General features: G+C 37.2%; 1 protein-coding gene across 1 annotated transcript in view; it reads right to left on the bottom strand.

The window, feature by feature from the left end:
* The window catches only part of PLXDC2 (plexin domain containing 2), a 432,671-nt gene that overhangs the window by 19,794 nt on the left and 387,209 nt on the right, over window positions 1-25,668 (bottom strand). The window contains exon 13 of the mRNA XM_026478971.4: window positions 24,596-24,756. Coding sequence (XP_026334756.1) covers window positions 24,596-24,756 — 161 coding nt within the window. The remainder of the gene's footprint in view (window positions 1-24,595; window positions 24,757-25,668) is intronic.

Raw genomic sequence — 25,668 nt, forward strand, 5'->3', positions numbered from 1 at the left:
GGCTTGTGTACTCTTTCTCCCCTCTACTTTACCCCTCTAGCAACTTTAATGACTTCAACATTCTCTTCTTCAGGGGGCCTCCTGAATCATTTTGAAAATACCCACTTCTAAGTCTTCTATATTGCTCATTTACTCATCTTGAAATAGTCACCTCCACAGCCTGGCCTCTCAATCCTTTAGATTGTGGGTCCCTGCCTTCCATTAGTGTCACCCAGGCTAGACCCAACTTCTGCCAGCCTGAATTCCATGGCGGCCTGTCAGTCACCTCCCTGTCTGTTCCCTCCTTGGACAATCAATCCTGGGTAAATTCTGCCATCTTCATCAGAAATCCTCATCTTCCGTATTTTCCTATTCCAGACCCTAAGCAGTCCCAGCTACTACAGAAGAAAGTCATGCATTCAGCTTAACCCAGCTGCAAAGAATCACACGCTTTCAATTGGGAAGTCAGTGATTACTTCTCTTCTTGTTAAATCTTCAGGATACACTCAAACTCCAGCCAACCCCACGCCGCCCTCTGTCAGTCTTGTGTATCATCACCCATTTCCCCGGGAGGGCTAAGCCTTTAGGAAGATGCTAATCCTTTCGCCTTTCTCTTCATTAATGCCTTTAGAGCTACTCATCCTTCCTTCTTATCTGAAATAAAAAGACGTTCTTCCTCTGCTGCATAATTGCCTCTCCTACTCAATTCTGTCTGTGCTATGAAGTTACTTCATTCCCCCCACCTCCTCCAGCACCTTAAAACACTCCTTTCATTGTTTCTTTGCCTTATGCCTACACTTCACTCAAAAAGCCCTTTATTTGATGTTTCTTTGTAACCGCAGTACTACCTCTCTTGAATGTCTGACTGGATCCACTGCCTTCCCATTACAAAACCATATTTCACATCCCCCAGTCTGGTGCCTGCTCTCTTCCCTGGATCTGCATCGTCTCATGTTACAAATGACCTGATTGCCAAGTTAGTACCTCCCCCCCTTATTCTGTGACTTCTCTAAAGCACTTTAAACTGCTGCCTCCCTTTCATTTTTGACCCTCTTCCTTTTCTGGGCTTTTCATGATGGTGCATTCTCTTTCATCCTGTGTACTTTTTCCCCCTCTTAAACTTGTCTCCTTTCCTGGCTTATAAACAAAAACTGTTAACATGTCCTAAGGTTTAGCCAGGAACACTATAATCTCTCTCTTCCCCACAGCATTCTTCTTTATTCTCCTGGGTTTCAATTTCTACTACAGTAACTTCCGTTTTTTTCCTCACCTGACTGCTTTATCTCAATCCAGTGTTTTTCTTCAGTTGCTTTTTCTGAGAGGGCCAACTGTGATTTGACCATCAGCTCAAAGCAAACATGCTTCAAGTTCATCCCTTCATTTTCCTTCCTAAGCTAATTTTATCTTCTGACATTTCTAATTCTGTCCCTAAAAAATGTAATTTCTCAGTTGCTCAGATTTTGTACTGCGGGGTTATCTGTGATCCTTTCTTCTTCATCCCACATTCAACGCAAAGAATTAGGATACCCTCCCCCCCTTCACCACTAATCAGCGGTAGGAGTTTTGGCAATTGCTTAATTTGCTGGAATCTCAGTTACCTTATCTGTAAAACAGGGATATAAAAATGCCGCCCATTTGTCGACCTCATTGGGAAATAGGGAGAAACAAAGATCATTGCTTGAAAACACTTTCTGACACAAAGCTTTATGCAAATGAAAATTGCAAAATTCTACCTTCTTCCTTCTGTGGTCCTTCTTCTCTTGAGTTAGCCCCATTCCATCCCACCCACCAGTACCCTAATTCTGCTCCCAGCTATCACCTGCACATGGACAGCTGACACAGCCTTGAACTCTCCTGAGGGCTCTTCTACTCTTCTAGTTTTCTCTAGCCCCATTTTCAACTTTTACTTCTTCTATTTTTTTTTAAGAGAGAGGGAGATTGAGAGAGAGAGAGAGAGAGTGGGGAGGGGCAAAAGGGGAGGCAGAGAGAGAATCTTCAGGCTCAATTCCCAGCACAGAGCCTGATGCGGGGCTTGATCTCATGACTCTGAGATCATGACCTGAGCCAAAATCAAGATTTGGGGGCTTAACTGACTGAGCCACCCAGGTGTCCCCAGCTTTTAATTCTTTGTTATGTAACCAATTCTCATTGCTTATAGAATGAGGTCCAGATTCCATAGTTCTTTAAAGCCTGTCACATCTAACCTGCATCTACATTAAAGCCATTCCCATACCAATCCAGAGATACCAATATAGAGTCAAGTGAGTCCATTCTTCTTGCCCTTTCTTGATTTAATGCTTCTAAAAAATCGTAACATACCTACCTCTCTTCTATATGAAATGCCATCTTCTCTTTGCTTAGGTCCAACATAGCATTTTTTTTTTCTTTTTAGCCTTCTGCTCAAATTCCACCTCTTTGATAAAATTGCCCCCAATTAATCTCCCTCTTTTTCGTATGGATTTTACAGTACTTGGTTGCATGCTTTATTCAGCATAGAGCATAACTTCGATGTTCCTTTTATTATTATTGAATTCATTCATATGTGGCTATTTGGCCTTCAAAGTTTTTATGTTTTATAGCTCTACATATATAAAGCAGGGAATAGGAGTATACACAGGGTGACCATATGATGAGTTTACTGTCCAAATCAGGACACTTTTGGGAATGAATGGAGTACTATTAACAATCATATCAGATAATAGACATAAACTGGGACAGTCCAACACAGACTGGGATGGATGTTTACCCTAGTTACACCCCTCTGTGATATTAAGAGTATCTACCAGATTGCACTGCACAAATAGGAACTTTAGTTTTGATTGACTTGCCATGCCACAAGCAGAGAAGATTCCAGTCTTCCTTAGCATTAGTCTTAGTTTATAATACATTGATGCTGCATTTGACAGTATCTCTTGATTTTTTGAACCACATTGCTACAAGTGGTTGGTTTCTACTAAAATAGAGTAATAATTTGCTATTAGCTAGGCACTTTACTCTGAGGAAAGCAAGTTGCAGTGAGTGTGAAAACGGGCCAGTTCACTGCTGCACAGTGAGTTGGTTAAAAGACAAGACAGTGCTGCTTTGGTCATAAATGTTCTAATAAAAGTGGAATGTGAGTTAGTGCTGCCCTGTACAACAGTGAGCCTGGCCACGTTCCTCAAGAGGTTGTTCTCATAAAGTGACTTGTATCTGGGGCATCACTGTGTTTGTGAGTGAAGTCAAAGGAAAGCTAGTAAATTAAGTTCTAATTAACCATGACTTTAGGAAAAGTAAATAGTGAGCTATTTTCTGCCCTAAAGGGGTGTGTGATTTAATCCACGTTTATTCACAAGATTAGGCAACCATCCAATAGAATGATTTATACCATCAAATCCAAGAGTGGGTGCTATTCGTTTGACGTTTTAGAGTAATGCTTATCAATCAAACCAGGGCCAACGTAGAACCATAATATTTGGCTGGTATTTCACGACATGTGCCTAATTTGTGTATGTTTAAATGAAATTAAAAGTTTTAGAAAAAATTTAAAAGGCAGATAGCCTACTTTTTACCTATTTAAGGTACCACATTGAAAAATGGATATCCATAATGAGGCATCTTTTTAAAATTTGAGATGCTTGACCTATTTACATTGGAATTTTGGATACATACTATCTCTTGTCAAACCAATTCAGAAATTGAAGTTAAAAAATACTTACGATCCTGAGAAGGGGAACAACAGAGCATTGTACAGCAGAAAAATAAAAGTTAAGGACTATGTACTGTAGAAGATGGATTATAAAGGTATTACAGATGGCTTTCAATGATGTTTACAAACAACGTTATAAATGACTAATACCAGTGTTTCATCCTTTACTTAATGCCTCCAGCAATGTTCTTTACTGCCCTTTACAAAGATTCAAGTAATTTCCACACAAATTTGGTTCAAAGAGCAAGATACTCATCCTATGATAAATACTGGTAACCATTCTAATGCAATTACGTGAGTCAGGTTATAGTCCTGGAAGTAACTCTAATCTTTACAGTATTTTAAAAATAAAAAAAGAAATAAAAATGTAAGATATCGGAGATATACAAATTAGAACCTACAGAAATGACTTTTTATTGCACAACTAATGATATTATATCCAAGGGTTGATAACATGGTTTGTGAATTATTTAGGACACTTGTTCTTTTTCCCTTCCTCTTATTTGGGTAACTCACCAACATTTGCATACGAAAAGAGGGCAGGTATGGGAAATAAATGAGCCCCTCTACAAATACAAGAAAGTAGGAATCAGAAATAAATGGTATTTATACAACTTTTGGTTGAAACTGATGACTATTAAATTTTCTCTCCTTTTTTTATTTTTAAAATTTCAGTATAATTAATGTACAGTGACTAATGACTACTTTTTAAAATAGTGCTTATATAATACAATGCTGATGAAAGATGTCTGGGAGTCACCAAATATGGTTTCAATTCCTGGTTGGGTTAGGGGTGGAAGGGTTGAGAGCTGACCAAAATTCACAAAGCTACTAAGTTAAAAGCTGGAACTAATACAAGGTCTGCCCCCTTTGTACTGTACTCTTGCTACTTCACCTTACTGGTTCCTGGTTCCATTGCATAAACGACGAGGCCTTAAGCAAATCACTTCCCATCTCTTGCTATCCATGCCCTCATGTGTAAAATGAGAAAGTGGACTAACATGGGTTTTCTACTTAGTATGAGCCTACGGCTTCCAGTCTGCCTTAACCGCTGGTAAATATGTGCCAATACTTTTTAAAAAGGGCAATTTTTTTTTTATCAACAATGTTACTTTACACATTTAAAACATAATGTGAATGACAACTAAAATATTCCAATAAGATCTGCATTAAAAATGTCTGAATTTGTCGAATCTTATAACATCAAAGTTGCGATTTAAAGATCTATTCATATTTTGAAAGCTGAGAAATGTGTTTTCCAGGAAAATGGAGTTTAATTTCTCTTTAGGTGAGACGTATGATGCAAAGAGTTGTGAACTTGACTTTCGTGCATTTGATTTTTCCTTAAGTTTTCTTCTACCTTCCACTTTCTGTCATTATACGATTCTGTTTACTGAAGTTCCACTTGGATTATTTTAGATGAGACTATTTATTCAGCAAATATTTACTAGGATTGTGCTTCTCCTTGGGGACAAAAACAATAAATAAGACAGATATGCTGTCCCCTGGAGCTCCCACATCGTTATTAAAGTTCACCAAGAAGTAAAATAAAACAATACAATGAGAAAAGCCTGATTTTTGTCTTAGAGTCAGTCCTTTGAAAGAACTGATCAGTCAGTTCTACTTATTAACCAGCGGTAATAGAAAAGAACTTTAAATCTCAATCTCTGGTTACTTATCTGTTCCACTGAAACACCAGAAATCATTTCATTTGAAAAACAGAAATACACTGGGGTGCCTGAGTGGCTCAACCGGTTAAGCATCCTCGACTCTTGATTTCAGCTCAGGTCATAATCTTAGGGTCATGAGATTGAGCCCTGAGATGGGCAGTCATCTGGGGAAAGTCAATAGATGTGTTCTGAGTGGTGCCAGAAGGCTGAAATGAGTTTACCAGCTCTTGTTTGATATCTCTGTTGTCATTTTACTCATCTAAAGTTCTCTAATTTTCTCAGGAAAGGCTCATGAAAACAATATTGCCAGAGTGCTTATATGTTGGTAATAGTTTATGGTGCCCTTTATACTTGAAGGTTGATTTTATTGAATATAAAGCCTTGGTCTATACAGTCTTTGCTTTTTTATCCCATTTTCCTCTGGCACAAAAAGTTGATAACGATCTAATTAATACTCCTTTATAAATTAAGTGTTCCATTTGTCTAAGGGCACAAAAGATTTTCTTTCTTTTTAAAAAAACATTCACTGATTTTATGGGAATAAATCTTAATAGTGGTTGTTTTTGGTCAGTCATCTCAGGTACCTAGTGAGTTCTTTCAACACTTAGATTTTTTTAAGATTCAAGAAATTTGTAAAAAAATTACAGTTTGTGGTATTGATTTATCGATTGCTTTGGTTTTCTTCCTTAGGGATTCCTATTATCTGCATGTTGGATCTTCTTTGCAAATCTTCAATATTTGTCATTATCTCTTGTGAGAGAAGATCCAAAATGAAGTGAAGCATTGATAAGAGAGTCACTCATCGAGTTGAAAAGACATTGAGGAAATAGGGCCTAGGAACACCTCCTGTTTTCAATTCCTCGAACATCATGAACTTTTGACTTTTGTCAATTGCAAACTGACCACCTCCTGGAACACAACCTTCTACTTTGGACTGAAATAGAGATAATGTAACACTTAGCTAAGTAGCCAATCGTGTATTAGATAATCAGTTTAAACTCTGCCAGCACCAATCATAATTCTTTCAAAACAAGTTATGTAACCTTGCAGCTTTTGCTTTTATAAGCCTGCACTGTTCGCAATTCAATTCAGAGAACACTTTTGATTTAGGTCAATTCTGTCTCCTGGATTGCAACCCCTAAGAACCCAAACAATTGCTTTTTGATGCTTTACAGACTTTTTGTCTCCATTGACACTCTCAAATTCTTTTTATCTCCTTCTTTAATTCTTTTCAACTGAAAAAGATTTCTCCTTTTTAACCTTTTCTCTTAAGTCATTAAGAATTGTGTTTGTTTGCTCTTGTTATTCTAGTGTTTTCCCCTCACTTCCAAAATGATTTTTTGATGTTCACCATTGTTTTTCTAAGTTTCTTTAATACCAATTTGGGTTGTTCTTTCCTGTTTTGCATCATTTTCTTAATGCTTTCTACCTAGTTTTGAAAATAGTACTTTAGAATTTTTATTAGATTTCTAAAGCATGTCTTTCTGATGTGCTTTCATTGTCTGTAGGAATATTATTCTGCTCTTTATTCTCTTTAAATTATAGTACCTTTGCATTGGATTTCTACCTACAAAATCTGCTTTTGCTCATTTTTATGTTAATTTAGTTTCCCTAAACTTTTAGAAAGAGGGTCAGTTCAAGTAACATTGACAGTTTCCCTCTTCTGCTTCTCTTCAAAGGTGTTAAAAACATATGATGGTTTGCTTTCTGAAATTTACTGACCGTTTCCTCCTCCAACCTTTATATGAACCTCTTTATTATTTTTTTAAAAATTTCTGTTGTCCCTATCCTACTCCATTTTGATTCCACTCCCAGAGTTTTCTCCTAGTGTGGGCGCGATCATGGAAGATGACCGTGGCAAGTCAGTGTTGAGAGTTCCTTGGAGTCTACCACTCTAGCTCCTTCAGAAACTCTTACACACGTCCTTTGCACTCACCTGCAGCTAGAGTTGGCCCAGGCCCTTCCTGTTTCCTGCTACTGTCCTTACATTCACCTGCTGTATTTTCCAGTCAATGGCTAATGGCTATGTTTCCAGGTGTGCTGGGCAGCTTGTTTTCTCATCTTTTGCTTTCTCTCACATAGATACTGACAACATTCAGATCTGTGGATATTGGTGGTTTGTTACTATCTGTTGTAAATGTTGTCCACAGTTTTTTGGTTTTGATATCCAGTTTGTTCTGTTTTTATCTGGATAATTTGAAAGATAAAAAATTTATGCTGCTACCACCATTACAATTTCCTAGAAACTTCCATTAGTACTATCTTTTGATATCTAAAGGACTCTTTTTGCATTTACTGTTAAATTGCATCATTTATTACTCAGAATCTGTCACCAAATTGATTTGAGTGAAAATGTAACTGGGAATAATTTAGTATTATACCTACTTTTCATTGAAAAAGAAAAAAAAAACATAAGCAATTGTTCTCTGGGTTGAGATGAATAAATGAATGAATATACAAATATTGTAGGTTCACAAAGGCAGCAAGGCAAGGCAGAGATTTATCTGTCTCTTTATTACTTGGAGATCAATAGGAGATAGTGATCTATTTCCTTAAGTAGAGGTACATGGAGGAGAGCTAACTAAGTAGTCTCTTAGTCTCCTCCCAGCTTCTCCTGATCCAGAGTATGGATTTACACTCTGTTCCATGTCAGGGAAACAAATTTGCACCTGTCTGGACCTTGACTCAACTTCATTATTTATGGAAACATGGGAGTTTCAACTTGAAGTCTGCGTTTGCTCTAGCTAAGAGAATGGGTGAGAAGAAAAAAGCACGTTGTCCATCAGCAGTGATTATAATACAAAGATACAAATGATCACAGATTTAAATAAAATAGGAATGTGGAAAAACGCCAACTTAAATTTCAGAAGTTCTTCTGAATGTGAATATTGAAAAACTCCCTCCGGCTGCTTGGCAGAACGTGAGAGGGAAGGAAAGGAACAACAGAAGTGATTTTGAGTGGCCAGGGAGCTTACACGTTATACCCAAAGCTCTCAGAATAATCTCAGTCTGTAGAGAAAGTTAGAAAAAGATGGAGATAGAAAGAAAAAACACAAAAGCATTTATTTATAAGTGGAAAGTGTCAAGTATGCTTTACTTCTCCTACCTATTTAAAGAAAGCATACATATTTAACTGTCAACTTCTCCTCTTGGTAAAAATTTAAGAAATGTGTTCGTGAAGAGGACTATCAGAGAAAGCAAAGAATAGCACCTTGGATCTCTGGCTCTTTGTTACTTTCTTCTGTTTCAAGTAACCCTTTATTGGGAAAGATCAGTTTAAGGCACTTTACAAAAGTTGTTACTTTTCTCACAAATTCCTTTGTCTTTATGCAGACTTTTAAGTTAAAGACAAACCTATGACTTGCTTGTCCTGTAGTGTCATGAACATGAAATCTAAGGCATCACTCAATACTATGAACTCCCTTGAAAGATGAAACGTTGGTGGGTTCCTCCCACAAGTATTACCTCATAAAGAATTACATTCTCTGAATTGAAGAACTATGGTCTTCCTTGTTGTGTGGGTATGTACTTTACTTTTTCACTTTGGGTTACTCAAAAAATGAGATGTCTTCAAAAACTGTTAAGTATGCACCATCATACCTTTTAGTTTACTTTGCTTGCTGAAATGTATGTAATTTTAGGTGGGGATAGGAAGCCAGACCGTCCCAGACTTATAGGGACAGAATGAACTTTAAATTCATTCTAGCTCAACCACTTATACAATGCTTAGATCCCCTCTACTAAGTCCTCAACAAAGAAGGGCCTTCTTAAATGCTTAAATATATGTGGTGATGAAAGGCTCATCACTCAGGAGCCTCGGAGAACCTTTTCTGAGTACCTGCGACTATTTGAAGGTGTTTATATTGAGTCCATACTTCTATCTTCATAGCTTCTCCCTGACTACCCCCATATCCATCCTCCAGAACCATTCAGAACAAACCAGATATGTTATTCACAGGATAGCCCATTAACACTGGTGGGAAGCTAGAATGCTTCTTTATCTATGCTTTCTCTGCTAGAACTTTTCTGTCCTTCATCCATTCTTGGCATGAATTTCAAGTCCTTAATATTCTGCATCCACCTTCTCCAAACAATTTTAGGTTGACCACGTTCCTCTACGACTGTAAGGTACAGAAGGAAGCCTGCCATGTCTGGTGAGACGCCAGCCTGCTTTTCACACAACACGCCTTTTTAAATTGACAGCCTCCTACCATAGATGATGAATTTTGAGATTACTTTTCATTAAAATTCAGTGTTCTTTACTTAACCTAATGCTACATCAAATACTCTCCATATTAAACTTGTACATATTCAAGATTCAAGTTTAATTACAAACTAATGAATCACAGATATTTCAAGGTCAACAGCAAGGAAAGTTTGAAAAACAAGGAGAAAATGGTATGTGACTTAAATTCATACATAAAACAAAAAAAAATCTGATACACAATTAGAAGATTAGCCCTAACTAAAACCCTAGTACTCTGTGTTGCACGGAGATTTGAATAATTATCACAAATTTATTTTCTTTATAGAAGAAAAAGTTTCTCTTTTTAATAAAACAAATATAATTTCTCTTTCAAAGTTTGTGCCAAGGATGATACTTGGCACAGAGTCAGTGTTCATTAAAAAAATGTTTTTTTTTTTAACAGATGAATGGCTTTTTCATTAAAATATAACTATTGTAATTAACTGAAAGTAGAGAAGGTAGAAATAGAACTAATAATTCTGACTCTATATTTCCTTATTATGGGATGTAAGGAAAGTTGTTTTAATTTTGAATTAAAAATTATTTTGTTTCTATTAAGAAAGTTTATTAGAGTTACCACCTCAAGAAAACAGAGCAAAATAATCTAACCCATTTGCAAATTACAACTACCTTTGGCTAGTCACTTCTAATAGAATAACAAAGAACATAGTTATTTTTATTATTTAAAATAAATACATTTCTTTATATTTGTCTTCCCTAGATTCTAGATATTTTTAATGTCCTAACTCAAATTTAAAATTTTAATTTTCTTACAATCACAGATCATTCTTGTATTATTTATATATCAAAGCATGTCATAATAATCAACTTGTGTAGTTTAATTTTGTATTTTAGTCAGAAAAAATTATACTATGTGGAATTGGTGGGAAAAATCTTATAATTGAAGAAATTCATTATTATTGTGAAGCAATAATTATTGCTAAAATTAAAGTTTCTATTTTCGGCCTCCAGAACTTGACAAGACTTAAGTATTTATTTTAACAAAGAATAGTTACCAAAGTCACAAGGAAGAAATTACTCAACAGTTGGTACTGTAAGTGGAGTAATCCTCTTTTAAAGAGGTAACAGAAGGAGAGGATTAGAGTATCTAATACGTATATCATGTACTCAAAATGCCATAATTCAGGTTTACAGCTGCCCATGTGAATTATAGCTCTGCCAGTTTTATTTATTCACTTCATACTTTCATCTATTAAGAGCTTCTCTATGGAGATTTTATATGTAAAAATAACTTTATACACATATATGATTTACTTCATGGCCTTCTGCACCGTTAGAAACATCTTAGGGCATGGTAATTACCGAGAAGGAATTTGACCACAGAATTCAGGACAGTATAAAACATTTTATTCAGTATTTTTAATAATTCTTCCCAATGAAGGGAAGAAAATATTTCACTAAATTAGAAATGCTATTTTAGTTTTAGGAGTTTAAATAAAAATGTTACCCAGGAGAATAAATTAAAGATTGACATCTATTAAAACTTTATTTTGGTGATCACACATGTAAGGGAATCACCATGAATTTGAACTGATATCTCAAAAACATTCAGTAACATACATGAAGAAAATTCCAGTGTTTTAGAACAGAAAGTGAGAAAACCACAGACATACTAACGCTAATTTTTTTTTTTTTTTTTTTATGGCAAACCAGTTTCAGGGGCGCCTGGGTGGCACAGTCAGTTAAGTACCCGACTGTTGTGTTCAGCTCAGATCATGATCTCAGGGTTGTAAGATCAAGCCCCACAACAGGCTCCGTGCTCAGTGTGGAGTCTGCTTGGGATTCTCTCTCCCTCTCGCTCTGCGCCTCCCGCTCATGCTCTCTCTCTCAAATAAAAAAATCTAAAAAAAACCCCAAAAAGCAAACCACTTTCACTCAGTTTCCCCTATATTTTGCTACATCTTTTTTTCTGGAAAGCTGCCATTTAATAAGGCAGCTTTTTAAATGAGAGTATCAAACCATCTCAAGTTTTCCTTCATTTTTCCTTCCTCCCAGCAGCTCATCAAAAGTGAACGCCGTCTTCTGCCTCCACTAAGAAACGAAAATGAGAAGTATTTTGTTTCAATGAATCATTTTTCAGTTTTCTTTAAGACTGAATAAGACTAAGGAATACCTTGTGGGTAAAACTTAATTATAAAAAAACATGTGATTTCCAGATAAAAAAAGACTCGTTAGTCTATGAAACGAACTATTTATTATATAGATTATTCAACGGATCGGGTCTTCCCGATTCCCAAGTGTTATGCATGTAGCAGCTGCAAAGCAAGATGCCAAACTTTGAGTAAACACTTTTTTCCTCCCCAGCAGCAGCCTTTGAATCCTTGCCTGGCTCCTGTCCTCTGGCTTCTTTCCTGGAGGCACCATCGATTGCCAGGAAAAGTTGAGGGCCACAGCTGCCTGTCTTCCTTTAATCATATTCTCCACTGGTCCTTGTTATGCACAAATATTTGTTGGGATGGGGAATCCCTTGAGTGGCAAACTGCTGAAAAGACCGTTGTTACACTGTTGCTGGAGGTGGCACGGCCTGGGGCCCAGGACGGGGAGTCCTGGGTTCGAGTCTCACCTCTGAAACTAAGCTTCACGTGATTCCCCAGCACGTTATTTCACACTCCAGGGTTTCTATTTCTACATTGAGCCTGATTCTAACAAAGAAAGGACACTTCCCACTTAGGTTCCAGGAACAGAGGGGTTTTGGTGGTTTCGATTTATCTGCATTTTATAGTATTAAGAGCTGTGCAACTGGGGTGAAGAGATAAGAATCACCTTTTGGAATGTTAACTTTGGTCGAGAGTTAGGTCAAATCATTAAAAAAAAAGATTTTATTTATTTATTATTTATTTATTTATTTATTTTAGAGCAAAAGAGAGAGAGAGAATGAGCAAGCATGCACAGAGGGGCAGAGGGGGAGGTTGAGGGAGAGAGAGAATCTTGAGCAGACTCCACACTGAGTGTGGAGCCTGACTTGGGGCTTGATACCATGACCTGAGATCGTGACTTGGGCTGAAACAAGAGTCAGATGCTTAACCTACTGAGCCACCCAGGCACCCCTAGGCAAAATCATTTTTTATATCAAACATACATGTCTACATTATAGAATATAATGCAAAATTCATACACATTTTTAAGATAAAACAAAACTCAAGGACATGTACTCGAGGTAGACACCTGGGGAATTCATACACTTTATTCTGGAAAGTTATAGAATCCTGGGTTTTTCATACATGCTGAGGTGTCTTTTTGTTTTCACATTCTATGATTTTGATGATAAAAAATACCGGGTACTAGTGAAAAGGCAGATATTTTCATCCCCTAGAAATAGTATGAATTCCAAAGTATGATATGAACAATGACTAGTACTTAGACATTTTGTCCTGGTTTTATTGCAAAAGCCATCACATGGCTTCTAATTCAAATCAGTGTGCACAATTTAAGAATGTTGAAACCGTTTTGTCCTTCAGGAACAATAACTGTTTTAGAAAACTGTCTTCCTTCCTTCCTTCCTTCCTTCCTTCCTTCCTTCCTTCCTTCCTTCCTTTCTTCCTTCTTCCCTCCCCCCTCCTCCATCCCTTCCTCCCTTTCTCCCTCCCTCCTTCCCTCCCTCCCTTCTCTTCCCTATCTTTCCCTTCCCTTCCCTTCCCTTCCCTTCCCTTCCCTTCCCTTCCCTTCCAAATATATATCTAGAGCTCTATAAAAAGTCTTAAATGATAAAACAATGATGATAATAATTAGCAAACTGCAAGTTCAGTCATAAAGATCATCACAAACTCTTATGTCCTTGGTTATTTGACTAAATATACTGCTCAAAAAATGTAACATTTTCTTCTTCAAGCATTATATAAAGGTTGCCTCTTTTGTAAAACTCAATTCAACTTGAAATCCACACCTAGCTTAAAATATGTTTATCATCTGTCTTTACCCAGTAGCATGTAACTTCATGAGGGCAAGGATTGTCTCTTGTCCTTTTTGCTTATCTCTGTATCTTAGGTACCTGGCACCTAATAGGAGATCAACAAATTTGAATAAATGAATGAACGAATGGACAACGTATTAAATAGCTTTGTCAGCATCTCCCTCCTCAAGCTTCCACTCTCCTCTCTGGTGCTAAAGATTACTTGGTTTTTTACTTTCAAAAAATATGGAGAGAATCAAACTTTCTTTCTAATCCCCTCTTCTCTCTGCAAGGTTTTCTCTAAAGCCAGCATCGTCCAATAGAACTAATAGCCAGTGTTTGCCACATACATAATGTTAGAACTATCTTGTAGCCACTTTAAAAAGTAAAAATAAGTGAAATTAATTTGTATTGAGGTATAAATGACATATTGTATTAGTTTCAGGTATACTACATAATGATTCATTATTTGTGTATATTGTTAAATGATCATAGTAAGTCTAGTTACTGTCTGAAACCATACAAAGTTACAACATTTTTTCTCTTGTAGTAATAACTTTTAAGATGTACTCTTCTGGCAACTTCCAAAGATACGTGACAATATTACTGACTACACTCACCCTGTTGTACATTACAACCCCATGACTTACTTATTTTGTAAATGGAGGTTTGTATCTTTTGACCTCCTTCACCTATTTCATCCATCTCTCAACTTCCCTCCCTCTGGCAACCACCTTTCTGTTCTCTGTATCTATGAGTTTTGTTTTGTGTGTTCATTTATTTTGTTTTTTTCTTAATTCCACATATAAGTGAAATCATATGGCAATTTCTCTTTCTCTGTCTGATCTATTTCACTTAGCCTAATACCTCAAGGTCCAACCATGTTATCACAAATGGCAAGATTTTAATCATTTCTACACCTGAGTGGTATTCTATTGTTCATATATATATGTGTGTGTATATATGTGTGTGTGTATATATATATATGTGTGTGTGTATATATATATACATGTGTGTGTGTGTGTATATATACGCATATTTATACACACAATTCCTCCTTATCTATTCATCCATCAGCGGACAGTTGGGTTATTTCCATATCTTGGCTATTAGAAAGGATACTGCAATGAATGTAGGGATGCATATATCGTTTCAAATTAGCACTTTAATTTTCTTTGGATAAATATCCAGAAGTAGAATTGCTGGATAATATGGTAGTTCAATTTTTAATTTTTTGAGGAACCTCCATATTGTTTTCCATAGCGGTTGCACCAATTTACATTCCCACCAACAGCATACAAGGGTTCCCTTTTCTCCACATCCTGGCCAGTATCTGTTATTTCTTGTCTTTTTTGATAACAGCCATTCTGACAAGTGTGAGGTGATAACTCATTGTGGTTTTGATTTGCATTTTGTTAGTGATGATGAGCATTTTTTCCTGTGCCTCTTGGCCATTTACATGGTTTCTTTGGGAAAATGTCTATTCAGATCATCTGCTCATTTATTAATCAGACTATTTGTTTTTGTTTTTGCTATTGGATTGTATGAGCTCTTTATATATTTTGGATATTAACCCCTTAGTAGATATATGATTTGCAAATATTTTCTCCCATTCACAATAGGTTGTCTTTTCATTTTGTTGGTGGCTTCCTCTGGTGTGCAGAAGCTTTTTAGTTTGATGTAGTCCCATGTATTTATTTTTGCTTTTATTGCCTTTGTTTTTGGGGTCAGTTTCAAAAAATCATCACCACAACTGATGTCAAGGAGCTTACCACTTGTTTTCTTCTAGAAGTTTTATGGTTTTAGGTCTTACATTCAAGTCTTTATTTTGAGTTAATTTTTTGTGTATCGTAAGACAGTAGTCTAGTTTCATTCTTTTGTATGTGGTTGTCCAGTTTTCTCAATACCATTTATTGAAGACACTGTCCTTTCACCGTTGTATATTCTTGCCTCTTTTGATGTAAATTAATTGACTATATATGTATGAGTTAAACTTTTTTGGGCTCTCTATTCTGTTCCATTGATCTTTGTGTCTGTTTTTATACCAATACCATAGTGTTTGATTACTATAGCTATGTAATATCATTTCAAACCAGGGAACATGATGCCTCCAGCTTTGTTCTTCTCTCTCAAGATTGCTTTGGCTATTCAGGGTCTTTTACTGTTTCATACAAATTTTAGGATTGTTTTATTTCTGTGAAAAATGACTTAGAATTGATATCGCATAGGGATTGCACTGAATTTCCAGGTTGTTTTGAGTAATACAGACTTGTTAATATAATCATTAATTCTCCTAATCCACGAGTGCAGAATATCTATCCATTTATTTGTGTCTTCAATTCTTTTCATCAGTATCTTATAATTATTAACATATGGGTCTTTCACCTCATTGGTTAAATTTATTCTTAGGAATTTTATTATTTTTGATGCAATTGTAAATGGGAATGTCTTCTTAATTTCCCTTTCTGAGTTTGTTGCTACTGTATACAAACACAACATATTTTTGTGTATTAATTTTGTATCTTACAACTTTACTGAATTTGTTTATTACCTCTAACAGTTTTTTTGTGGAATCTTGAGGGTTTTCTATATATAAGATCATGTCATCCACAACTAGTGACCATTTTACTTCTTTCTTTGAATATGTATGCTTCTTATTTCTTTTTCTTGCCTAATTGCTCTGGCTAGGATTTTCAATACTATATTGAATAAAAGTGGCAAGAATGGGCATCCTTCTCTTGTTCCTGTTGAATATGATGTTAACTATGGGCTTGTCATATATGGCCTTTATTATATTGAAGTATGTTCTCTCTATAGCCACTTTTTTGAGAGTTTTTATCATAGACAGATGTTGAATTTGGTCAAATAATTTTTCTGCATCTCTTGAAATGGTATAGTTTTTTGCTTCGTTTTGTTAATGTGGTGTATAATGTTGATTCATTTGCAAATGTTGAGCCATCCTTATATCTCTGGAACAAATCCCACTTCATCATGGTGCATGATTGTTTTAATGTATTGTTGAATTTGGTTTGCTAATATGTTGTTGAGGATTTTTGCATCAATGTTCACTGGAGTATTGGCTTGGGATTTTCTTTTTTTGTGGTGTCTTTGGCTGCTTTTGTTATCAAGGTACTGCTAGCTTTGTAAACGAGTTTGGAAGCATTCCCTCTCCATTTTTTTGCGAGAGTTTAAGATGGGTATGTATTAAATTTTCTTAAAATATTTAGTAGAATTTACCAATGAAGTTGTCTTATCCTGGACTTTTGTTTGTTGTGAGATTTCTGATTACTGATTAAATCTTCTTACTAGTAACTGGTCTATTCAGATTGTCTATTTCTTCATTCAGTCTTTGAGGATTATATGCTTCTAGGAATGTATCCATGCTTCTGAGCTGATGTATAATTGTTCACAGTGGTGTCTTATGATCCTTTTTATTTCTGTGGTATCAGTTGTAACTTCTCTTTTATTTCTGGTTTATTTGAGCCCTCTCTCTTTTTTTCTTGCTAAGTCTAGCTAAAGATTTGTCAAATCTATTTATCTTTTCAAACTACCTGCTTACTGATCTTTTCTTCTCTCTTTTTAGTCTTTACTTCATATCTGTGCTCTTGTTTTTGTTATTTCTTCCCTTCTACTAACTTTAGGCTCCGTTTTTTTTTTCTAGTTCCTTTAGCTGTAAAGGTAGATTTTTTTTGAGATTTTTCTTGTTTCTTGAATTGGGCCTGTTTTACCATGAACTTAAAATTTTCCTCTTAGAACTACTTTGCTGCATCCCATAGATTTTAGTGTGTTGTACTTCCATTTTCATTTGTCTCAATTATTTTTCAGTTTCTCCTTTGATATCTCCAGTCCCCTTGGTTGTTCAGTAGATGTTGTTTAATCTTCACACGCTTGTGATCTTCCCAGTTATCTATTGAGGCTTCCTGGGAGAGTGCAAGGGTGGGGCATGCCCGCTGGCTTTAGTGGGGCAGCAAGAAAGTACAGGGCTTGGGCATGCCCGCTGGCTTTAGTGGGGCAGCAAGAAAGTACAGGGCTTGGGCATGCCCGCTGGCTTTAGTGAGGCAGTGAGAGGGCAGAGGGCTGGGGCATGCCTGCTGGCTTTAGCAGAGGAGTGAGACAGTGCAGGGACTGTGTGCCCCCACCGGCACTAACAAGATATTGGGAGAGTGCAAAAGTGGTGCTTACGAGCACCACCATTTCTAGAGAGTCCCAAAGGCTCTTTCGCCTCCAGCAGATGCTTTAAGATTAGCAAATGAATCTCCTTCACATAAAGTTTAGGTGCTTTTCAAATTGCTGCTTCTGTGGTGGACCCTGGAGTGATGAGTCTGTGTGTGAGCCCTTTAAGCTCAGTATCCTGGTTCCCTACAGACTTTTGGGGCTTCTGGATGGCAGCCCCATTGTTTTTTGAAGACAGATATTTTAGGGGTTCATCTTTGTGGTGCAGGTGCCAAGGGCTGGGGTGCCTGATATGGGGCAGAAACTCCTCGCTCCTCAGGGAGAACCTCTGGATTTGTGAGATCCCTCCTGACTGTGAGTCGCCATGCTGCAGGTGGGGCTTTTGGTGAGACCGCCTCTCCACGCCTACCTGTCTCCATATGGCCCTTTTATCATTTGTTGCGAAGGAGCTGTTGCACAGTTTTTCAGGTCTTTTTCATAGCGAATTTTTCAATGTGTAGCCATGGATTCAGTGTGTCTGCTGGAGGAGGTGAGTTCAGGATCTTCCTGCACTGCTATCTTGGACCACTCCCCAAATTAATCTTAATAATATATTTTATTTAACCCACTGTACCCAAGATATTTTCATGTTAACACGTAATTAATACAGAAATTATTAATGAGCTATTACATATTCTTTCCTTGTAAATGTCAAAACTAGTGGGTATTTTACATGCATCATATTCCAGACCAGTCACATTTCAAGTGCTCGATAAGCATATAGGGCTAATGGCTACCACACTGACAGCTCAGCTCTACAACCTGTCTTTTCTCTAATCCTCAGGGTAAGAATTATATTCTGTATAAAGGCAAATCCCATTGCCTCTGCATTATCTTAGTGTCCTCGTGAGACATGGGGGGGAGCATTGTGCCTCTAATTTTTGTTTTCTTCTCTATCATCTTCATTAAACGAGCCGTCTGTCCTGATTTCTTTCTCTGTGAGGATGTGTTCAGTAGTACTTTACAGCGTCAGCAGCATGATGAAGTATTCTTAGTTTTTGCTTTACAAAACAACTTTAATAATTTACTTATAGAATCTACTTTCCAAGGTATCTATCATCTTCATCATTAGGGTCTTATCCATTTATCTTCATTTTTATTAGTAGAGAACAATCAAATCTGGACATAAATGTCTAAATACCAGCCATTGTTTAAAATACTAAGAAAAATCAAGGGCAGTATTCAACATAAATTCTTTCATTAAGATTACTAGTCTAAAGCATTTTGTTTATAGTCCACACAGAATCCTTTCATGGGGATTCTTTTTCACGTAATTACCACTTTATCATACTATTTTCTTGACCTTTAGTTACATTACATTTTATGTATCTTAGTTACAAATCCTAAATTGTGATATGTGATAGTAACAGTGTAAACATTGATCTCTGTAACCTATATTCATGCAACAATGAAATTTATTATAAATCACAGAATCTATGCCTAGAAATGTTCCGCAAACATTAATGTGGAATCTAAGGCATATTTAATTCTTCCAAAGAGATGGTAGTTTTATTAAAATGTATTAAAAATTAAGGTGTATGTGATTATTTGAATATTTGTTCTCTGCTATTTTGTTTCAAGACAATAAGCCTAATTTTTAAAAAGATTTTAAAGTATGTTAGTCATTCTTGTGTAATATGATGGATTTCAGTCAAAATCAGGCATCTTTTTGAAAATTAATGAGAAAAGTCAGTCAGGTAAACACAAAATGAAAGTCATCTAGCAAAAAGTTAAAAGTCATCTAGCAAAAAGTTAAAGAAAATGTTCAGGGTGAAATGTGAAGAAGATGATGGAAGAATAGAAGATATGTTTGTGCAAAACAGACTATTCTGCCCGACTGAGTAAGGACTGACTATCTTAGGAGAATGAAACTCTCATACCTGACCCTGTATATGATGACATAGGATACGAACAATTTAATTGTTTAATCGCACAATATACAAGGTGCTTTATCACAAGGACTTCTTGACCCTCGTATACTTTTCTTTTCATTTTAGTTATTTTATTGCCGTTTGTCACATTCACTTCGTATTCCATATAAGGATGTATTTCTAGATTTTAATTCCCATTTTATCCCATTTTTCCCCTACAAACATGATGTTTAAAAGCTAAAGCCCAGGGGCGCCTGGGTGGCAGAGTCGTTGGGCGTCTGCCTTCGGCTCAGGGCGTGATCCCGGCGTTCTGGGATCGAGCCCCACATCAGGCTCCTCTGCTATGAGCCTGCTTCTTCCTCTCCCACTCCCCGTGCTTGTGTTCCCTCTCTCACTGGCTGTCTCTATCTCTGTCAAATAAATAAATAAATAAATCTTAAAAAAAAAAAAAAAAAAAGCTAAAGCCCAGGGGCACCTGGGTGCCTCTGTCAGTTAAGCAGCTGCCTTTGGCTCAGATCATGATCCCAGGGTTCTTGGATCAAGCCCCACATCAGGCTCCCTGCTTGGTGGGGAGTCTTCTTCTCCGTCTCCTTCTGCCCCTCCTCGCCCCCACTCATGCTCTCTCTCTCTCTTTCAAACAAACAAACAAATAAATAAAATCTTAAAAAACAAAAAAAAAAGCTAAAGCCCATTTAAGTACTTTGTACGAGGAAGAGGGTTTGTGTCCATGAAATGTACAATAACTGGTGTATATTTTCTACAAGAACAAAATGCACAGATAACAGCCACTGTCATTACCTTCACTGAAAAGACAAAAGCAACAATAGCTACATAAATTGGTGTAGAAATCTGGACAATGATTTTGGCAATATTTCAGTGCCATTAAATGGCTTGTTTCCTTCTTTTGCATGAGGACAGCCCCTTTACACACAGAAAGGCAGCATGGCCCAGTGGTTAAGGATATGGTCCCTGGAGAGCCAGGGCTCAAATTGTGACTCTACCTCTAAGCTAAATGCATGATGTTGTGCCTCAGTTTCCTCATCTATCATATGGAGATAATCTTCATAAATCCTAGGGTCTTTGTGAGGATTAAATGAGGTCATAAGTGTAAATCACTTCCACTAGCGAATTTAATAAATGTTCACTATTACCATTATTACTGTCATAACAGAGCTAATTATAATAGCAAAAACAACAATGGCAAGAAAAAGCAAGAGCCCTAATGCTCCACAATACGAGATTGGTGGCATGAACTCTGGTCTATCCACTCAAGGGCAAAGTCATTAAATGTCATCACAGTATACACCGTGTAGCACAGGAACTAAGTCCTACAAGCGTCTGATGCGATCTGGATTTCATTACGAAAAACACATACGATACACACCGGGTAACATTTTAATATCACAAAAATTGGAATGTGTTTTATGGTCAAGGGCCTGTCACAGTTTAATGGGTAGTGTGTGACGCATCTCACATTCGATGCTGTTTGTGGTTGGCAGAATGATAACTTTCCAAAGACGTCCATGTCTCAAGAGCCAAAATCCATCAATGCTACCTTCTATGGGAAAATGAACTTTGTAGATGGGATTAAATCAAGGAGTTTGAGATGGGGAGATTATCCTGGATTATACAAATGAGCCCCATGTAATCACAAAGGGCCTTGCAAGAAGGAGGCAAAGGGGTTTAGAGTCCTCGTAGTAGATGTGAGGACAGAGCAGAGGGGGGGGAGGATTAGAAGGGGCCAGGAGTCAAGAAATGCATGCAGCCTCTAGCAGCTGAAAATGGTAAACACCTTCTCCTGAAACCTCTAGAAGGAACCAGCCTTGCTGACACCTTGACTAATTCTAGACTGCTGACCTCCAGGGAGACTCATTAGCTCAGTGAGACTAATTCTGGACTTCTGACCTCCACATCTGTGAGTTGTTTTAAGTTCCTAGGTTTGGTAATTCGTTACAGCAGCAATAGGAACCTAATACATAGTCAAATTGGGTGCAAGAAGGCTCTTTTTTACTTCTAGGCAATGTTAGGCCCTCAGTGCTTTCTGAATACCACTTGACAGCATAAGAGGCAATCAATATAAAGCTACTGAAAGAATGCTGAACGGAATAGTATACAGCCATCAAAATGATGTGTACAGATGGAAAAGTGTTATTTAAAAAAATAACAGTTTGCATTTCAGTGAAATCACAGGTACCTAAGTGGGCAAACATCAAATTCTGCATAGAAAAACTCCAGCCAGAAAATACATTAAAATAGCAATAGTGATTGTTTCTGCCTGTCCGCACTATAAAGGTGACTCTACTTTTTCTTCTTTACATTTCTGTAAATTTTCTGTAACGAACAGGTATTGCTTTCATGATGGGAGAAAGCATATCAATTTCATTTCAAAAGCAGATAGCAGTATAATGAGGAACATGAAAAGCAATTTACACAATATTGGTAAATTCAATCTCTTTATGCACCAATGACTCTAATTTACCTAGTAATTCAAAACCTTCAAATTCCTGGGTCTAGCATGACAGTAACTGTGAAGTCATGATGGGTCGGTGTTTTGAATTTGTCAACATGGGTCAGCTTTAATAATAGTAAAGCTATGATTATCATCTTCAGAAATCACCCGCTGACCAGCCACTGTGAGCTGCATGGGGACAGCAAGCAGGGGGTCAAAGAGGAAGTGATTTACGCAGAAATTGGCAGTCGACCCAACGGGAAGGAAAAGGCAAAGGGAAGAAAAGCTCAGGAATCCGCTGAATGACTCTGCTTACTTGTGTGTGGAAAGACAAGAAAGTTCTTCCTACAACTATGGCTCTCTGACCTTGGAGAAATCATTCCACTATTTTGAGCTTCAGTTTCTTCCTTTGTGTTATGAGGGCATAGAATGAAATGATCTCTAAGACAAATGCCAAAAAAACCAAACCAAAACAAAAAAAACCCACAAAAAACAAAACCGAAAAAACCCTTTCACTATTCTTCAGTCTCACTTTGTATTTCCATGGGGATTGCTATGCACTGATGTGAACCAGGTCCTCTGCACTGTGCGACTTGCCAATTCCATCACCATTGGATATTTCACAGTATCTTCTTTTTTACAATGTCAGAAAATAGACTGCACAGTGCACTTAAAGGCTTCAGTAAGTAAGGGGTTATAGCAGCAGCCTGCTCTCTGGTTAGTCACTGAAGCCTTGCAGTTTGTCACTTGTCAGCTGTTGGAGGGACACACTCATGACCTAGGAAAGTTTCCTACTTTCTTCCATGCAAAGAAAGCAAATTAGCAAAACTTAAAAAACAGCTTTCCAACTAAATGTAATGCTTGAAAATCTCACAATCATTATGATTTTAAATGAGAATGCCATTTCTGGAATACATCATATGCGAAATTTTAATGGAAGTACGAAGCGTCCAAGGATTTTTTTCTCCAGAAAATATTGATAGAATACCTCTTATTATTACTTATTTCTTATAGTTTGAAAGAAACGTTGTTATTTAACCCAAATCTTAAACTTTTAAGTCAGCAGGGGGGAATAAATCATGTACATAGTTAATTCTAATGTGAAACAGAAAGGTAAATGCCATAGAGAGATATGGATGAATTATGATGGATAGAATTTCAGAGGAGGAAGAGAGATTATGTCCAGCTGTCCAGACAGAGAGATGGTTCAGGGAAGTTGATGGGGTACATGGCATCAAAGGTTGTTTGGATCCTGAATTCAAGAACTGGGGTGGAAGGGGAGGACTTTGTTGGTGGAAGAAACAGAATGAGCGAAGTCTTGGTGGCATGGAAAATTTGGAACGTGTATAGAGAAGAGCAAAAAGTGAAATCTGATGGTACTGTCATCTTCAGGTAGAAGATGCATGGGATAAAAATTGAAATGTTCAACAAGATCCAGACTGCCAAGGCCTTGAATGTCGACCTAAGGAGACTGCACTTTATTCTACAGACCGCTGAGAACCATATAGGACTTTTGAACAATTATTTAATGGATTAGCGCTCATCTCTCCCTTTTATAGGGGGCAAAGGTAATTCTGTAGTTTAAAATTTATTATAATTTCTCACTCAACAAGTGAACAAGATTCTAGGCAACCTTCTTGTACGTCACCCAATGAACTTGAAAAGATTTCAAATTTACAGGTTTGAAACTCTAAGGGGGAGGATTTCCTCCATTGCTTTACTATTTATTTGGGGTTGGAAGAGCAGTAGCCCCATTAAGATGTTGGAATGATAGCTGCACATGTGAAGGTTCCAGGAATTCTGTCTGGAGCATAGAATGTGGCATGAACTTTATCCAGTGCCCTCTGAGCATCCCAATTTCATGCCTTCCAGACATCAAGGCTTGACTTTGGACCCTTAAGCACAGCCCCCGGTCTTCCTACCTGCTTGTTCTTGGGAACTGGCACTGAATCTACATTCTATACATGAAAACAGAACACCAATTCAGCACAGTTCTCTCTCTGTGCACACACAGTCATATGTAAACATATAAATATACACACATTACACAAAATGGTGATGGCACATAGCTTTCTCTTATTGTTACACCCGTTATATCTTACTGTTCTTTTGTAGTAAAAACTGTATTTTTCCTAAATGGTTTGCGAGCATCTTGAGAGCAGGCCCAGTATATTGTACTATGAATCCAGCCAATACTCCATTAGTATTTACTGATCAATATATTTAAGCCAAGTCCTGCAGCCTCCAGCACATGCTGAATTCATTCTACCATCAGGTGAACAGCTGGTTGACACACTTGGTCTCATGGGACAAAAACATTATGGTTTCTATTTTTCTTTCGATCTGCAAAAGGCAAGATAGCTTATATCTTTAAAAGCTCCTGTGATAAGTGAACTTATCATATGAAAGCAATCTATCAGTACGTGCGTGCGTGTGCACGCATGTGTGAAACCTGCCCGCTTGCAACTGCAAAATGCAGAAATCATGTGCTGGATATTAAATACAGGTGGTGTTAGCAAATGCACAAAGTTCATCAACCAGCATGGTTTTCATGTGTTATGCCTGGCTCTTACCTCAATAAAGAAGATGCTGGCTGCTGACGTTGGATGGTGATACATATAGACGGTCACGAGAATGGCTGCTACGATAATGAGGACCAGGATGAGAATTCCAACAATGAGGCCGGCATGAAGGGTGCCCCCTTTCTTCTCGGCTGCACTGTCATCTGTAGAAGCTGAAAGAACGGCACGGCTGTTAGAACATTCACATGTGTGCTGTCAGGTTTGCCTTTTCATGAGAGGGGATGTTTACAGTTTTAATAAAGTCCCGTTAGAATTTTTTCTTTTACTTTCTGTACAACTCTTCCTTTCCATGACACCAAGTTTTAGAACTTAGATGCTCTTTCTTTAGGCAATGAAAAATCCATGCTGTTAATGCTTAAAAATACTTTTGTAATTGTGTTTTAATTTATAGTTCAATAAACAAAATTAATAGCCTTTATTCTGAAAGTACTGTGGAAAATCTAAAACTCTAATTAACTAGCTAATAAATTTAACTTTGATTTTTCTCATTAAACCACTGGCACTTTTACCTATGGAAAAAATTGATTACTTTTTGAAAGTCCTTCTCTCATTTTCTTTTGGAAATTTTATATTGAAGAGTATAATGCTTCTTTTGGTGGGCTAGGTAGGCATTTTCAGAAAGTCTATGCATGAGTTCAAAGGCTAATTTTCAAAATCTGTTTTAAACTGAGATGCTCTATTTTTTTTTTTAAAGATTTTTTTTTTTTTTTAATTTGACAGACATAGAGACAGCCAGCGAGAGAGGGAACACAAGCAGGGGGAGTGGGAGAGGAAGAAGCAGGCTCCTAGCGGAGGAGCCTGATGTGGGGCTCGATCCCATAACGCCGGGATCACGCCCTGAGCCGAAGGCAGACGCTTAACCGCTGTGCCACCCAGGCGCCCCTAAACTGAGATGCTCTTTAAAAGAGTAACAGATGGACACTCAATGACCCTCAAATAGTTTTATCACCATCTGAAGAGAACACACAGCATATCAAAATATCCCACTATGCCACAAACCAGTATCATTTGGTCTGACTTTTACTGAGATGTTTTCCACTGTAATACCCATTTTCAGAGAATGA

The sequence above is a fragment of the Ursus arctos genome, unplaced genomic scaffold (genome assembly GCF_023065955.2).
Source record: "Ursus arctos isolate Adak ecotype North America unplaced genomic scaffold, UrsArc2.0 scaffold_30, whole genome shotgun sequence".
In the NCBI taxonomy this organism is placed as follows: domain Eukaryota; kingdom Metazoa; phylum Chordata; class Mammalia; order Carnivora; family Ursidae; genus Ursus; species Ursus arctos.